The sequence below is a fragment of the Dendrobates tinctorius genome, unplaced genomic scaffold (assembly GCF_039654945.1).
Source record: "Dendrobates tinctorius isolate UK_male_01 unplaced genomic scaffold, ASM3965494v1 ptg000042l, whole genome shotgun sequence".
NCBI lineage: Eukaryota > Metazoa > Chordata > Amphibia > Anura > Dendrobatidae > Dendrobates > Dendrobates tinctorius.
In genome coordinates, this window is record NW_027361710.1 from 6,806,601 (window position 1) to 6,825,000 (window position 18,400).

Genomic DNA, 18,400 nt, shown 5'->3' on the forward strand with positions numbered 1-18,400 from the left:
GTGTTCAGAAGTGCCGTCTTCACAGAGCAAAACACACTAGCTCCTGTGTTAGTGGGGTTCAGTAATGCCAGCTGTTCCCCTGCTGTGTAGATGGCAATGTCTCCTGCTTCCTCCACATGCCAAAACAATCAGGCCTCAGCCTGCTCCATGCTTCATCCTGTGCTCCAACACCACCAGTTGGTGTTCAGAAGTGCCGCCTTCACAGAGAAAAACACTAGCTCCTGTGTTAGTGGGGTTAAGTAATGCCAGCTGTTCCCTTGCTGTGTAGACGGCAAAGTCTCCTGCTCCATGCACATGCCAACATCAGACCTCAGCCTGCTCCATGCCTCAACCTGGGCTCCAACAACGCTAGTTGGTGTTCAGAAGTGCCATCTTCACAGAGCAAAACACACTAGCTCCTGTGTTAGTGGGGTTCAGTAATGCCAGCTGTTCCCCTGCTGTGTAGACGGCAATGTCTCCTGCTGCCTCCACATGCAAACTACTACTACTATCCGAGTTCCAGCAACATCTGCTGGTCATTGGTAGTGCTTTGTAGCACAGGTACCTCCTGCTTCGTAACCGTGTTCCAGCACCGTCAGCTGGTCCACGGTTCTGCCATTGGCTGTTGTTCCTTCTGCTGCCACTCTGGGTTCCAGCACCGTCAGCTGGTTCTCGGTAGTTCCATTGACTCTTGTAGCTAATGCTACCCATCCGGGTTCCAGCACCGTCAGCTGGTTCTCGGAAGTGTCTTTGGCACGGGCACTCCCTCCTGCCCAGCCTGGTTCCAGCACACCTGCTGTTTCCGGGTAGTGTCAACGTCACTTTGCTAACCCGACCGCAACATGACAGGGCAACGTATTGGTGGCAGAGTCTATGGTGCCTGCAGTTTTGGTGCTTCCTATGTGGGCTGCGGGTTCTGGTAATAAAGGCTGGTTCCGTAGTGCCAATAGGACAAGCACCCCCTGTAGGACTGTGGGTTTCGGTAACTGCGGCCGGCTTACGGCCTTGCAGCTTTGTTTTTTTCCTGGGTACCTTCTGCTACCCATCCGGGTTCCAGCACCGTCAGCTGGCTCTCGGCAGTGCCTTTGGCCTAGGTGCCTCCTTCTCGGTATCAGAGTTCCAGCAACGTCTGCTGGTCCTTTGTAGTGCTTTTTAACACAGGTACCTCCTGCTTAGAAACAGTGTTACAGCACCGTCAGCTGGTCCACGGTTGTGCCATTGGCTCTTGTTCATTCTGCTGCCCCTCCGGGTTTCAGTACCGTCAGCTGGTTCTCGGCAGTTCCTCAGCCTTTTTGTACCTTCTGCTACTTTTCCAAGTTCAAGCTTGTGGAAATGGTTTTTGATTCTCACTCTGGATCTCCCTGACAATGACCCTGAATACGACGACCCTGAAGACCACACAGAACAATACCTAAAAGATGACCCTGAAGATGACCAAGAGGACAAAGAACAGGAAGACAACCACCAAGATGCAGAACAACAAGAGACAGAAGACCAAGAAGCATAAAAATCAAAAGCAGAAGAACATTAAGCATAAGACTAAAAATCAGAGCAAATGATATTATCTAATTTATAAGCAGAAGACGACTAAGCAGTGTATGGGGGTGAGTCCGTTCCTCCTCGTGGTACCCCTGGAAAAGGCCTTCTGCTGCAGGCCAAACTGAACGCAGACAAATGCTGTTGTAGATCTGTGTGACAGGCTGAACGGAAGGTGTAATCTTCAAACTTTTATAGATTACAACTACAGGAATGCCTGACACAAATAAGAATATGATGAAGAAGAAGAATAGGAAGACGATGAAGTAGAACATTTAGAAGAATAATAGTTGAATAAGAAGAATATGAAGAATGTAAAAAAAAGAAAAAAAAAAAAAGAAGACTATGAATAAGGTGAAGAAAAAGTTGATGAAAAAGATGCTGCTGAGGATGATGGAGAAAGTGTGGGAGAAGTAAAAAAGAAGGTGAAGAGCATGGAAGTAGTGAAACATACATATCTGACAAAATATAAAAGAGGTTAACATAGTAAATATCTTTGTAACTCCAAACGTCTTTAAAAAAAAAAAAAAAAATTAATTCCTGCTATTCCATTTGATTGGGCTAAACCTCTATGGCTTTAATGTGTCCTACTCCTCCCACAATACGTTCTACATTATTAGTTGTGTTTCTTCATGTAGAATTAACCTACAGGGAAAGAAAGGTTTTTTTTAATTCCGATATTTCAGTTCCATTGACTTGAATGGGACTTCCGGGATCGGAAGCAGCAATACCTGATACTTTTTTTTTTAGATCGGCCGATCCATTCCGGTACGATATTTTTCAGTACCGGGTGGTATCGCTCAACACTACTCCCGACCCAATATAAGTTACCGCAATATCTCCTATGTAAAACCTGTCCCCTTGAATCCCCATCTCTGCAGCACTCTGGAACACATTCATTCTGCAATAATCTCCATGTGATTCACGACCTGCTTATCTCGCAACTTTCCTTCCTGGGCCTCACAGAAACATGGGTGACACCCTCCAATATAGTAACCCATGTTGCGCTGTGATATGGTGGCCTGCACTTCAACCACACTCCTTGCCCTGTAACAGACATGGTAGAGGAGTTGGTCTTCTTTCTACCAACTGCACCTTTAACCCAATCCCACCTCTCCCCTCCCTTGCTTTGAAGTCCATTCTGTCTGCATCTACTCTCCCTCCAGAAGGCCATCATATACTGACCTCCGGGCCCAAATGGAAATGGGCACTGTAGCTTTAAGCTGCGGCCCGATGCATCATGATCCGTCCTGACGTGAGGTCACACGCTGCTACACTTCCTCATTCTGGAGCAGAACAGCGTGCAATGTGCCACGTGGGAGAGGACAGCCAGGCAGACTAGACAAGTCAGGGGTCGGACCGGACGAGTCGACGGGCAGACCAGACAAGGTGGCAGGTGAGCATGGTGAGTCTCTCTCCAGTCAGGTGAGAAGAGGCTTGACTCAGTGGTGACTGGGGGCAGAGGCCTGCATTCTAACAGGGCCCAGGCAGCAGGGGGCCTGCGTTCCAACATTGACCGGGGAAGAATAGAGACACAGGGGGCAGGATGGGAGACACTGGGCAGGAGCGGAATGGAGGCAGATTGTGCAGGATCATGGGGCAGGATGGATACGATTGAGACAGATGGGGCAGGATCATGAGACAGATGGGGCAGTATCATGGGTAAAGATGGAGACAGATGGTGCAGGATCATGGGGCAGGATGGAGCCAGATGGGACAGGATCTTGGGCAGGATGGATACGATGGAGACCGATGGGGCAGGATCATGAGGCAAATGGGGCAGAATCATGGAGCATATGGGGCAGGATGGAGACAGATGGTGTAGGATCATGGGGCAGGATGGTGCAGGATCAAGGGGCAGGATGGATATGATGGAGACAGATGGGGCAGGATCAAGGGGCAGGATGGGACATTACATGGGGCAGGATTGGAGAATGTAAGGCTGGAGCCAGGAATGAGACACACGGGGGTCAGAATGGGGGTTATTATTACCATAGGGGCTAATTAAGGGATATTTTTACAGCAGTGATGTATTTATTTTTTTGAGGATACTGTTTTAAGTGGGTGGGCGGTCCTGTTACTGTGCAGAGCAACACAATTGCCTTTTTTTCTTCATCTGGTCTAGTTTAGAATTTAGGAAAAAATAAGTAATGTGTTCTGCAAGCGGAGCTCTAGATAACTTATTTCCTGCAGAGAGGAGTCCTGGCTGGAAGAAGTGACTGCGGTCTGTGCTGGATGAAGATAAAAAGCAAAGATGAAGGACTTCACCTAGCGATGTCACTGGTGAGTCAGTGTGTTACCTGTACACTGACGCTATTCACTGTGTACTGTATACAGCGGTCCTGTGTAAAATGTCACCAGGGATCACTATTACCTTTACGATATACACTATATACAGAGCTCCTGTTTATAATGTCACCGTGATCACTGCATTACCTGTACACAGACACTGCATACTAAGTACAGATCTCGTGTGTGTATAATGGTACTTATGGTGACAGTATTGTGGGTTTTTTTTTTATTACTGATCAGCATGGTAGTATTGTCACTATGTGGTGGTAATATATTGTCCGGCCATGGTGTGGTGGGATTTGTTCCTTGTATGTGCTATTATTGGTCATTTTAAAAATTGAAAAATAAAAATGTACCTAAATTGTATTGGATATTTTAACAAAAGTTTAATAGGTTAGAGTAGAGTAGGGCTCGGCCAAAAGAGTCTACCTTGTCGTGGTGGGTGCTTAAAAAAATCTTTTGACTAGACAGTTCAAGGGGTGGAGGTGGGGCTAGGGTGGAGCCTGGGGAGAGTCTCAAGGGCGCCTCAAAAATTTTGCCAGCATGGGGCCCCAAAATGCCTAGTGGCAGCCCTGAAGGCCAGGATCACACATGGGAGAAACTCGGACAAGTCTAGCATCTTAATACTCGGCACTGCCGCCGGTACTTGGGAGTGGAGCGTGCGACTGCATGCATTTCTATGCAGCCACACGCACCGTTCCTGAGTGCCTGCAGGTGTGCCAGATATTAAGATAGGAGACTCGTCCGAGTTTCTCGCATGTGTGATCCTGGCCTAAGGAAAACTATTGAAAAAAAGGAATTGTACATCACTCTTCATCCAGCAATGACATGCAGAACACCACAATTAATGACAAATGGGGAAAGGAAGCAGCACAAAGCGCCCTTAAACTCATGCAACTATTGCTGGAGGAGCAAAAGATTAACCTTAGATCCTTAAATATTAGCCTAAAGGACCTTTTACACATAGCGAGATCGCTAGCGATATTGCTAAAGCGTCGCCGATTTTGTGACGCAACAGCGATATAGCTAGCGATCTTGCTACATGTGACACTTCTCTCTGACCGGCCCCCCCACTGGATATCGCCTGCTGGATATCGCTGATTGTGCACAAACGTCCTGGGCCATTTTCTCCTCATTGGCGTCCCACTGGCGCCGACTAGCGACGCATGGACGCAGGTGAAAGTTGTCATCATCGCTGCTGTGTGACAGGGAGGAGCGACCGCCGAGCATCGCTGGATCGTTGCTGCGTCACTGATGAGATCTGCCTGTTTGGCAGCTTACTAGCGACCATTTAGCGATGCACCAGCGATCCTGACCAGGTCGTATCGTTGTCGGGATCGCTGGTGCATAGCTAAATGTAACAGGACCCCAAGAGAGCAAATAGAGGTTATTAAAAAATTCCAATGTGTAGCAGCATTTCAGTCGAAGGAAAGTCGGTTGCAGAACACTATAGAGAAATTTCAATACCACCTTCAAGACAGAAAGCACATTCAGGACTTCAAAGACAACAAGATATACCAAGTTGTTAGTGATTGATCAGAAGATCGGAACGTGAAACTGAAATTTCCTCAATTGAAATTGACTACTTGGGACGCTGATACACCAAGATACAAAGAAGCAGACCAAGGGGAAGAGCCAGAGGGACTGGGAAAAGAAAGGAAACCATTTTTTTTTTTTCTTAGACCAGAATTATAAATAGATTTCAGATCGGCTATCCAGCGAGCAAAGATCAATTCTAGATCTGCAGGTTATTAACCTATCCAATAGACCTTTGAATTCCATGGAAATGAGTGTTCTAAGCAAAGGCCTTTTTTTCATACCCACGAGTAATCTCTCCATCTTTGACTGGATTAAGATTATTTTTTTTTCTTGAGAAAATTGAAAAAGCACAAATATTACGCCCAACAGGACCTTATGACATGTCTAGAGCTCAATATACCAATTGACTTACTTTCCCGACATCAGGCTACCAGCTGACTTAGACCGCTCAGGTCAGATGAAAGAAGGGCACTTTACACATCCTTAAAAAAATACAAGTAAGAAAATGCCCTCTGCCATAAACTTGTCATCTATAGATGTGTTCCTTAACCTGGAGGCAAAGGAAAAAAAAAACAAAAAAAAACAAAACAAAACCTAATGGATATCTAAAGAAAAAATGACAGCATTAAAATACACTCGAGAGGGATTCCTCCATTGTGGTCAAACTCACTGATAGAGGGGGAAACACGGTCAGCATGGATAGAGAATAATATCGGCAAATGTCTCTTGCTTTTGTGGTGCCCCCAGGAGTACGGTTGCCACAGTGACCTTACCTCCCTCTAAGGGAGAGTGATGTCATGCCTGGAAGCAGTGACAGGATCTCCATCAGGTAGTTCCAGCATACAACACAGTTCCTGCTTCAGGCCAGCAGAGAGCTCTAAACCCAACTTCAGGAGAGTTGCTCTCTGGTCAGGAGGAGGAAGGATTTAGGTTAGTTGAAGTGTGGACAGAGAAGAGAGGATGTGGGAGAGAGGAGCTGGACATTGGAGCTATAGCAGAGCTCATCTTCAAGTTTAAGCGCCAGAAACCGGGCGCCGGAATCTGAGGCTGTGTGGATGCTAAAGGTCCCACAGCAGAAAACGGAGGAATAGAGGCTGCAAATCCTCCATTTCCAACTGAGACTTGACACAGCAGCACGTGTGTAAGCCAGAGATGCCATTGTGAGAGGTTCATGAAAGAGGCTACAGCTGCCTGTCACACGAGTGGAGCTCTAAGTAACGGACAGAAAGAGGAACTTGAGTGGAGTTCAGAACCGCAAGAGTCAGAATAGCGCTAGAAAGGAGACCTCACAACCCATCTGTATAGAGAGATTCCCAAATTGCTTCCAGGCTGCCCAACTCCTGTATCAAATCATGTACAGCGCCATGAAATCAATGGTGTTATATAAATAATAATGATAATTGCAAAGCTCCATAAAAGGTAAAGAAAACTGCACTCTGTTGTGTCCTTTGAATTCTTCCTGCGTCTCTTTCTCAGCACTGCTACATCCCTTGCTCCATACTACATCACCATCTATTCCTCAACATCTTTCATCTGCCCTGGGACTCAGCTCTGCCTGTGGGGATCTCTATCAACTCTGCTGCATCACCATCAGTCCCAGCGGATCTGCACTGCAGCGCTGGTCACTATTGATCAGATACCACGGGTGATGTCACGAACTCATTACAAAAACTCTTTATTTTTCATTAACCAGCTTTTCCAATCTCTGCTCTGAATCCACTCCTGTGTCTCCATTCAATGTCAGCAAGCAGTTAATCCTGAATGCTATGTGTTTTCAACTCTGCAAACTTATATCTGGTAACCAGCTTTTCCAATCTCTGCTCTGAATCCACTCCTATGTCTCCATTCAATGTCAGCAAGCAGTTAATCCTGAATGCTATCTATGTGTTTTCAACTCTGCAAACTTATATCTGGTATATAGTTTTTTTTCAACTTACTCTGCTTGTCCCCTTATGTTGTGAGGTCAAGAAACTTTTCAAAGTGCTTTATGATCCATGTAGTGCTGGACATGTGTTTATTTGACCACAACATTTTATTGGGTCCTGGTGTCTCAATTTAGTGTGATTGATTAACGAGAAGAGAGCCAAAAAAAAACAAAAACAAAAAAAAAACAAAACAAAAAAAAACAACTTAGCCTTAACCTCCTATACAGTATATTCAGACATAGCTAGGGGGGAGCATTTATGCAGGGGTGGCATTTATGCACATGTAATCGAAGTACATGTATCAAAATACTTCTGGCAGTTATAACATGGCAGTTAGACAGGGCACCAGACAGGTAAGACATTTATATACATCTACTCCCTGTACATTAGGAGTACAACAAATATATACCATATGCATTTGTGTAATTTATATCCTGGCCGCAGCATTCACACACATCCACCGCCCTGGCATTAACTCTCCACACTCCATCCATATTGGCCCCTCGCTTCTTTCCTCTCCTATGTATAGCACTCACGCTCTTTTCACATTGTTAAATTGCACAGATCCAGGCAGTCCCACCATTCAACACCAGAGACGCTCTCACAAATCACTTAACCATCTGCTCACTCTTTCTATCCTCCTTCTCCTAGTCGCAGGAGACATTGCTCCCAACCCTGGTCCCCCATGTTATAGAAAGTCAAACCCCCCCACTGCTACACTCAGAAACCCCTCTAATCTTATTAATATTCCCTGCATGCCATCTGTCTCTCTTAATTGTGCACTTTGGAATTCTCGCTCAGTGTGTAACAAACTCTCCTTCATTCATGACTTCTTCCTTTCTAATTCTCTTAACCTCCTGGCTCTTACTGAAACCTGGATCCAGCAGTCAGATACTACCGCTGCTGCTGCTCTTTCATACGGGGGGGCTACACTTCTCTCATACCCCAAGATCAGACAATAGAGCTGGTGGAGGCGTTGGTCTGCTCCTATCACCAAAATGTACCTTTCAGGTTATCCCTCAAGTACCCTCACTTGTCTTCCCTTCTTTTGAGGTCCATGCCGTCAGACTCTACACCCCCTTCTCCATGCAAGTGGCGGTGGTGTATCGTCCTCCCGGCCCCTCCCATCAGTTCCTGGATCATTTTGCCACTTGGCTTCCACATTTTCTCTCCTGTGACATCCCTACCCTCATCATGGGAGATTTCAACATCCCCATTGCTCTTCCCCTCTCCCCATCTGTTACTCACCTTTTATCTCTAATCTCCTCATTTGGCCTTTCGCAGCTTACTAATTCTCCAACGCATGAAGACGGAAACTCCCTGGACTTGGTCTTCTCTCGGCTTTGTGCAGTGGATGATTTTGCAAACTCCCCTCTCCCGCTCTCTGACCACAATCTTCTTTCATTCTCTATACAGAACTGCCAGGCTGCTCAGGTCACCCCCACTGTCCAGACTTATAGAAACATACAGGCCATTAACACCCAGAAACTTCTGAAGAACTTGCAGTCTTCATTGGCCCCTATCTCCTCCCTCTCATGTCCTGATTCTGCATTGAAGCATTACAATGAAACACTTCAAAGTGCCCTGGATGAATTTGCACCCCCTATAAACAGAACACCACAACACAGACGGCGACAACCCTGGCACACGGTGCAAACACGTTTCCTGCAGCGGTGCTCCAAACGTCTGTGGAGAAAATCCAATCTACACGAAGATTTCATCCATTTTAAGTTTATGCTTAGAACATACAACACTGCCCTTCACCTCTCCAAACAAACCTATTTCAACACCCTCATCACCTCACTGTCCAATAACCCGAAACGTCTCTTTGACACTTTTCATTCTCTACTCAATCCAAGAGTACAGGCCCCAACCACGGAGCTCCGAGCTGACAATCTGGCCAATTACTTCAAAGAAAAAATTGACCAGATCCGACAGGAAATTATCTCCAAATCCCCTCATACCATGCACTGTCCTCCCTCCCCCACTGCATCTAACTCACTCTCTGATTTTGAACCAGTCACAGAAGAAGAAGTAAGCAGGCTCCTTGCATCTTCTCGCCCAACTACTTGCACCAGTGAGACATTTCCGTCACATCTCCTCCAGTCCCTTTCCCCTGCTGTCACCCCTCACCTAACTAAAATATTTAACCTCTCTCTCTCTTCTGGTATTTTTCCCTCCTCATTTAAGCATGCCATCATACATCCACTACTTAAAAAACCATCCCTCGACCAAAACTGTGCCGCTAACTATAGACCTGTCTCTAATCTTCCCTTCTTCTCTAAACTCCTGGAACGCCTGGTCCACTCCCGTCTTATCCGCTATCTCTCAGAAAACTCTGTTCTCGACCCTCTCCAATCCGGTTTCCGCTCTTTACACTCCACTGAAACTGCCCTCACTAAAGTCTCTAATGATCTGCTAACAGCTAAATCAAATGGTCATTACTCCATGCTAATTCTCTTGGATCTCTCTGCAGCATTCGACACTGTGTATCATCAGCTCCTCCTCACTATGCTCCATTCCATTGGCCTCAAGGACACCGTTCTCTCCTGGTTCTCCTCCTATCTCTCCGACCGCTCCTTTACTGTTTCTTTTGCCGGTTCCTCCTCCTCTCACCTTCCCCTTACTGTTGGGGTTCCTCAAGGATCGGTTCTAGGCCCCCTCCTCTTTTCCTTGTACACTGCCCCTATTGGTCAAGCAATCAGTAGATTTGGTTTCCAGTACCATCTCTATGCTGATGACACCCAATTATACGCTTCTTCTCCTGACATCACGCCAGCCTTTCTAGAAAACACTGGCGATTGTCTAAACGCTGTGTCTAATATCATGTCCTCACTATATCTGAAACTGAACCTGTCAAAGACTGAACTCCTGGTGTTTCCTCCTGCTACTAATGTACCTATACCCGACTGATATTTCTGTGTGTGGTTCCACTATTACTCCCCAGCAACATGCCCGCTGTCTTGGGGTCATACTTGATTCCGAGCTTTCCTTTGCCCCCCACATTCAATCACTGGCTCGCTCTTGTCATCTGCACCTCAAAAACATTTCTAGAATTCGACCTTTTCTTACTTTTGACTCTGCAAAAACTCTTACTGTTTCTCTTATTCATTCTCGTCTCGACTATTGTAACTCTCTTCTAATCGGTCTCCCTCTTACCAAACTCTCCCCTCTCCAATCTGTCTTGAATGCTGCAGCCAGGATCATATTCCTCGCCAATCGTTACACCGATGCCTCTACCTTGTGCCAGTCATTACACTGGCTACCCATCCACTCCAGAATTCAGTATAAACTTATTACCCTCACCCACAAAGCCCTCCATGGCTCAGCACCACCCTACATCTCCTCCCTTGTTTCAGTATACCACCCTACCCGCGCCCTCCGTTCTGCTGATGACCTGAGGTTAGTATCCTCAATAGTCAGAACCTCCCACTCCCGTCTCCAAGACTTTACACGTGCGGCGCCAATTCTTTGGAATGCACTTCCCAGGTCAATACGATTAGTCCCCAATCCCCACAATTTTAAGCGTGTCCTGAAAACGCATTTATTCAGACTGGCCTATCGCCTCAACACATTAACCTAACCTATCCCTGTGTGGCAGAGCCAAAAGTTTTACCATAACCAGGTTCCCAGCATCATGTTCCCACATGCTTTATGCATCCATTAGCCCTCTGTGTCTGTACTGTTACACACTTAACATTATGGCTGGTCCATACAATCAGAGCAACTGTTACCACCCACCTTTCGTGTCTCCCTCTTTCCTCATAGACTGTAAGCTTGCGAGCAGGGCCCTCACTCCTCTTGTTATTTGTTATAATCTACTGTATGTGATTATTGTTATGCTGTAATGTCTAATGTCTGTACAAATCCCCTCTGAAATGTAAAGTGCTGCGGAATATGTCGGCGCTCTAAAAATAAAATTTATTAATTATTATTATTATTATTATTATTTCATTCCCTTGTAAATACACCCCTTTTATTGGATGCCCAGGGCCACGGACCGGGTCACCGTCGCTGTGACACTGTCCCTTTTAAGAAGCGACCCGGAACAGACTATCCCCACTGCCCTGGCGGGTGCTGCACTTGACTTAGTAATGTAAGTAGACTTATCAATATTTCACAGAATCCAACAAAATACTAGTGGAACAATTAACATCTGTTCTTACTGAGACAAGAGACAATAACCTAATTGGTAATGAAGAATTTGAGTTTATGCTACCGAAATATCCCATTTTAGCCACCTTTTACGCCTTCCTAAAATACACAAGGGTTACTGCCCTGTTAAACTGAGACCCATATTAATCAGGTATTGGGAGCTTAGTCAAAGTGAGAACATACTTAGACAGAATTCTGAGGACCTTTTGTTCGGTCTTCTTCCCTGTACAAGGGACACCTTATATCTTCTCAATTGGTTGGACAACATGTGGGTAGACTTATTTCTTGCGAGTATAGCTGTGGAAGCACCATACTCATTTATTCCCCACGACCGAGGTATCAAGGTGGTGAAATATTTTCTGTCGACGAGAGTTACAGCATACTGCTCATAACTTCATTGTTGAACTATTAATCTTCACCCTCTACAGTAATATTTGCACCTTTGATAGGGAAGACAATAGTTTTCATGGACAGGGATGAACATCTTACTAAACTGATATTGTATAACTTAATGTCCTTGTAATGAAATACTCCTAGATTTAGATGAGCACTCCCAAAATCTTAATGCAACTTTTTTTTTACCCTAGGTGCATGTTTACCATAGGTAAAGTGAAGTGTTTCATTTGAATTTAAAAAAAAAAAAAAAAAAAAAAAAAAACCCACAAACATTCATTGGTAATGTAGTAAAAGAAGCTTAAAATCAAGAAGAGTACAACAAAAAAAGAAACAAGATAGAGAGGCTTGGGACCCAAACAGTATCCATTGCAAAACAGGATAATAAAACTTCAGTAATTATGCTGGTGGTGCTCTAAAAGTATACAGGCGAGGTATTATGCTGGATTTCAGCTATGTAAATGAGAAATAGTCAAACAAAGCTCCAAGTAAATACAAGATGTCAATGCATTAATACATATTAAAGTGCCAAGTGCAAACAACTATATAAAAAAAAGGAGCATGTATAAATGTATTGCTATAGAGTAGTGTGAAATAAGGTTGGTTCTGCACAAGAGCATAAGGTAGGTTTATTCATATAGCGCAGTGGCTAATGACAGCAATGTGTCAAAGACCCTCTCCCCCGCCTCAAATTGCAGCAAAGAAGCCACTGAGGGTGGAAAACAACATATTCAGTACCAACAACCACCATGGGCTGGTGAGACACAGAAAAGGTGAGTGGATGGTTTCTACATGTGTGATGTGACAAAATTTGAGTTGCAATAGAACAACCTCCCAAAACACACCTGAGGCTATGTAACCAAGACAGAGATAGTTTGAGTGGAATGTCAGATGACACAGCCTACACAATCACCTGACCCCAACCCAATTGACGTGGTTTTGGATGAGTTGGACCGCAGCCAAAGCTGCTAACAAACGCTCACCAGTAGGCCTCCTGCAAGACTGTTGGAAAGCCATTTCAGGTGATTACGTGATGAAACTGCTTGGAGAATGCCAAATGTGTGCAAGTCTGTCAGATTAAAAGGTGAATACTTTGAAGAATCTATGGTTTAACACATGTTTCTTTACTCTTTGTTTCAATTAGGTCTCCTTTGCAGATTCAGACTGAAGGCAGAAAAAGCAAAATGGGCACATTTCAAATAAGGATAAAAAAAAAAAAATCATTACAATTCCAGATCATTTTGTTTGCCTGAGATAAAAGTCCTTCACCAGAGATGTTTGGCCGCCGCATAGTCAACCCTCCCCACTGAAAAACACACAAGGTGTATGGGGAGTGGGTCGCCCTCCCAGGGCCTTGGGGAACACGGTACCGGGCCGGCGTCAGGGGGACGTGTCACAGCGGCGGTGACCCGGACCGTGGCCCTGGGCGCCCAAATCAATGGGGTGTTTGTAGTGTAGTTTAAATGGATAGTTTGTGACGCTACCTGTGGTGTTCGGCAAGTAGGATGTTAGGCCGACGCTGCATACAGATCCTCTGGGGCTGGTGGTGTGGTGCAGCCAAGATGGTGAAGCTCCCCACAGGTGGAGCTGTAGCACCAGGGCAGTGTAGGTGTAATGGATGAGGAGAGGCGCAGGCGGTGTGGAAGCTGGTACCCAGATGTAGCGGTGTGTTGGCGCAAGAATGAATGGAGGACACCGGGGCTTGTAGTTCCAAAGCTCTACTCACAGTCTGTAGTGCACACAGGTGCCTGCCTCCGGGCCGTGTCCTCCGGGTCAGAGACTCAGTCAACCTCCAGGCAAGATGGAATGCTCCCCTCCAACACTCCGCCAACATGTACCTTTCTGAACGTCTCCTCCACAGCGCCTTCAAGCGTGAAGATCTCCCAGCACTAAGCCACACTGGAGTTCCTCCCGAAAGACGTTCCCAAGAACTCCACCTGCACGGCAGACAGCTGCAGCCCGCCCCAGGGACTACCCTCTCCTGAGTCCCGCCTCACCATCCAAGTCGCTGCCGTGCCCCAAGTCCTAGGTGGGAGCAGTGCATTCACAGCCGACCACTCCACCGGTGTCCACTGCAGAACCACAAGTGCTCACACAACCTCGGGGACCGGCCCCGCGCCCAGAACCCACAGGCACGGTCCCTCCTCTAACCCACGTCCTCTCTGCTCTGCTATACTCCCTCGCTCCGCACTTGTCTCTCCTTCCCATGGAAGCACAGGCCACAGTTCCATGTCCCTCTCCCTCTTCTCCCTTCCCGTGCCAGCTGACTCAGGTCACTGAGGCAGCCGCAGCACTCCTTCCCCCCTTCCTTTCCCCCAGGGATCCCCACTCCCATCCGAGTGGCTTCTTTCCTGACCGACCTCCTGTCAGCCCCTCCTGACTGAGACTGAGCCCTGAAATTCTAAACCTTCCCGCTCTTGTATGTATCCTCAACTCCACCCACCTCCCAGCATGTTTAGTGTTCCAAGCAGGGAACCACCAAAGGTGCTCTGCTACCCTCTGAGCAAGGAGCCGCAATGTGGTTTTGCTAAACTACTCTGTTGTGTGGGATGTGGGTGTTGGGAGCGTGGAAAGGAGTTCCCACCTTACCCGGATGGTGGGGCACTACACCCTAGGAGAAGGTGCAGTACCTCTGTGGCGACTGAGCCTCAGGTGCGCCACAGGAGACTTATGAGCGATAGCAGCAGGCTGAACAAGGCCACCTTAAGGCTGGGGTCACACTGTGTTAATGCAGTCCGTTCAACGCATAGCGTTGATGGACTGCGTTAACGCTATAGCATAACGCGATCGCGTTCTGCTATACTGCTAGCACAGAGGCTTCATCTGCGCTAGCGGTGACGGACCCTCGGATGCAGCAGACCGCGTCCGAGGGTCCGTCATAGAAGGACGGCACATCGCTAGTGCATGCAGATTATGGCATGTGTTAGGGATGCGCGTCAGGCAAAATTGTTCCAAGGTTCATATCAGGCAAGTACACTCTTGAATGTTTATCTCACAGGTGAAAATGTGCTACGAGACCCTTATTAAAAGGTAACCTGTCACCTGAATAAAAATTCTATTAACCAGCAGATATGGGGTTAATCTGCAGGTTAATAGTACTGTGAACCTATCCAGCACGGTCACTCTGCCAGGAGGAAATTAAATTCCCCACTACCACTGACAGTGTTCAGTGTCCAGTCGTAGGGGAGGAACCAGTACAGCTTCAGTCACCGTGCCCCCTATACAGAGTGGGGTTACAGCCGATGCTCTCCATGCACAGAGCATTGACTGAATCAGTGCCGGCACCTACCCTACGACTGGGAACCGAATGCTGTGGGGGGGAAAGGTGTGTGAACACAGTTAACTTAGACCCACGTTGATGGGAGGAAAGTGTCGGCGCTGGGCAGGTTCACAACATTATTAACTGGCAGATTAATAGCATTTTTTCAGGCGAGAGGTTTCCTTTAAAGATCAGGTTATAACATCTTACTGCCTTTACAGTTATTATGAAAATAAGAGATAATCACTCACATCAAGGATTAAAAGACGTTTGTCTCTTGGGTCTCTTTCCATTGTCTCTTCCTCTCGGTCATATTTCCGGATGTCTATCTCCATTTGTATCTCTTCTAGGTGTAACAGCAAGTGAAATTTCTCATGGTAGTTGTCGAACCCTAGGGGTGATATCAGCAAGCTCCTGAAATTATAGAAATTTTAAAACTACACAATTTAGAAATGTGGGAATGGTAGCAATGAGCAGATTATGAATATTCTAGTATAGTACATATATTTAATAACTGCACCTGTTCCAGAATAGTTTTCATTCTACTGGATGACAATGAAAAACCTACTCCGACAACTAAAGTAGACTTTAATATATGTATTTATAATATGTCTAATAAGCCTTTTGTTATAGCTGACTATCCATGGCTGTAAATATACGCAATGCTAATGATGTGGTTCAAACAATAGAGAAAAAGTGAGGTGACGTAGTCCTGGTTTACTGGGTTTTCGGATTAGGTAGTTGCAGGGTTAACTCTGATGGCCTCTTTCTGGGTCCTCTGAGGCTTTTTATAGCCTCACTGAGATCATACTTTGTACTCTGACCATTGGCTAAGTTTGTCTGACCCTGCTGTGCTTTGTGCCTGTGCTACTGTCAGTTTGTCTGGTTTTGATCTGTTCCGTCCCTGTTGTGATTCTTGCCTGCAGAGTTTGAGTTCAGGGCCTTTAGGGAGGGGTGTCAACTTTTTCCCCCTAAGGCCTTGTTCTTCTGGGGACGAATTTCAGAGGGTGGGGGTCATTATTTCTCTACTTCGGGGGGCCCCCCCCAAGCTTGGGCCTTTTGATGTTGATTGGCGCTCTAAAGAGTGCCAAACTTGCAGAGCGGAGACCCGAGCTCCCGCCGAATAATCCAGGAAATGCTCGGTGCTCATCACTAATTATTTTTATAATGAATACACATTTTAGGATAAAAAAAAAAAAAAAAAAAAAAAAAAAATCAGTGTTAGTGTCGGACCACCATTTTAACTACAGATACGTAATGCACTCCCCTAACCAACAGAAATAAATGATTGGCGCAAGGCAAAGCTCAAGGAAGTAGCTCATATTCTTGCATATATAAAAAAATAAAATTGTACTTTACCACATCCATGACCTTTAAAGCATGTCCTCACAGAATTTCCTCCTCCCCACAAATGCAATGTTGGTATATGGATGAGAAGAAAAAAAAAAAAAAAAAAAAAAAAATTTTTTAGACAATACGATATTCCTCCTCCAAATGTTTGCGATGTGCGTTACCTCAAATCATAACCCCTATGCATGGTGTGCAGTGTGTGTTTTTAGTGATTGTATGCATTTCAAGCTTTTACTTTTTTGTGAGCATAATAAAATCTGTACTTTTGAAAGTGTACCTGAATGGGCTGGCCTACGTTTGTTCATGCTTGGACAAGACTCACGTCAAAAACAATGGAAGGATGTAAATCGTATCATCCAACAATACTGGTACCAGTTTGTCACCCACATACCAACACTAAGTATTGTGAGGAGGGTATTCCAGGAGGACTTTTGGATGTGCTTTAATGATCTCGGATTCGCCAAGTACAATTTATTCATCCTAGAACCTTGAAACCAAGTACACATAGTAAAACATTTGGATCAAACTCTACCTTTCCTTTGAGTCAAATGATTTGCTTGTGAAGAGTCCATTTCTTATACTATTTCGCAGGTATGGAGGAGGAGGAGAGTAGCCAAGTGGAATCTTCTGCTCTAAAGAATAAGTTATCGACCTAGGTGAAGATAAAGTACCCTATTAGTTATACAACATCAAAATTTCCTCCCATTAAAATCATCAACATTAATTACTTACTGCTCGACTTACAAGAGTTAAAAATGGGTCTTTACAATTGTTATGGACTGGTACAACCTGAACAATCACATAGAAAGAACTACAGCATACTGGAACTAAAAATCCAAAAGGAATAAAATTACAGTGGTTCTGTGCATGGGGTTATATGCCAATTACCACAGGTAACCCGGCTGTATCGCTACTACAACAGGGTTGATGGTAACCAAAGTGGCTGATGTATGTAGTGCCATGTAATATATTATGTCATTTGCTTATGTGGATGCTGCATTAGATGGGAGACAAATTCAGTGAGGAGCACTTTCATGATGCCAGCAATTAGTAATATGCGAGTTAATACACTATGTGGGAGAAACGATCCAAGGCCAACATTCCCAGACAAGGTACCGTTACGGTGCAGTAGGGAAATCTGAAGTGCTCAGCATAAAGACTTAATACAATTAATTTTTGTCAGGACACCAATACAGTTGGTACTTAAAGCCCTCGTCTCACATAGCGAGATCGCTAAAGCGTCACCGATTTTGTGCCGCAACAGCGATCTCGCTACATGTGACACGTAGCGGCGACCGGACCCCCCGCTGGATATCGCTGATCGTGCTGGAATGTCCTGGGCCATTTTTTCATCGTTGGAGTCCCGCTGGGCAGCATGTATCGCTGTGTTTGACGCCGATGAGCGACCTCGTTGGCGATGCAGAACTCCGGGACGCAGGCTGGAATCGTTCAGAATAGCTGCTGTGTGACAAGGTACCAACGACCGCCGAGATAGTTATATGGATCGCCGGATCGTTGCTGCATCACTGAAGAGATCAGCCTGTTGGCAGCTTACTAGCGACCATTTAGCGACGCACCAATGATCCTTACCAGGTCGTATCGTTAGCGACGCACCAGCGATCCCGACATGTGAAACAGGACCCTAAACGATGGAGCAAGGAGTCTTGGACTTCATGCACTTATGTAGGCTAGCCGCATGCAGCTTTGGCTTGCAGCCTACCAGAAGTCCAGTGCGTGCAAAGGATGTCTAGACTTCATCTAGCTGCCAGTAACGTGCAGCAGGAGTAGGACAATACCGCTCATTGTGCAAGCAGCTTGAGAGGAGTTTAAGTTTATTTTGCTTTTATGGCACAAAAAAGGGGCAAAGGATAACTGAAAGGGAGTACAATTACCACGTGGAGGCTCAGATCGGACACCATTAATGAAAGGAGGCACTGGTTCCTGTAGAGGTGGGAAAGTGGGGAAAGATGGT

The 18,400-nt window shown here is 45.8% G+C and overlaps 1 protein-coding gene across 1 annotated transcript in view; it reads right to left on the bottom strand.

Annotated features, from left to right (window-relative positions):
* LOC141088896 (putative helicase mov-10-B.1) overlaps positions 1-17,115 on the bottom strand; it is an 80,058-nt gene extending 62,943 nt beyond the window's left edge. The window contains exons 1-2 of the mRNA XM_073575121.1: positions 16,961-17,115; positions 15,330-15,492 (exon numbers count right to left, since the gene is read on the bottom strand). Of these exons, the coding sequence (XP_073431222.1) occupies positions 15,330-15,413 (84 nt within the window). The 5' untranslated portion in view covers positions 15,414-15,492; positions 16,961-17,115. The remainder of the gene's footprint in view (positions 1-15,329; positions 15,493-16,960) is intronic.
* Between the last annotated feature and the right edge of the window lie 1,285 nt (positions 17,116-18,400).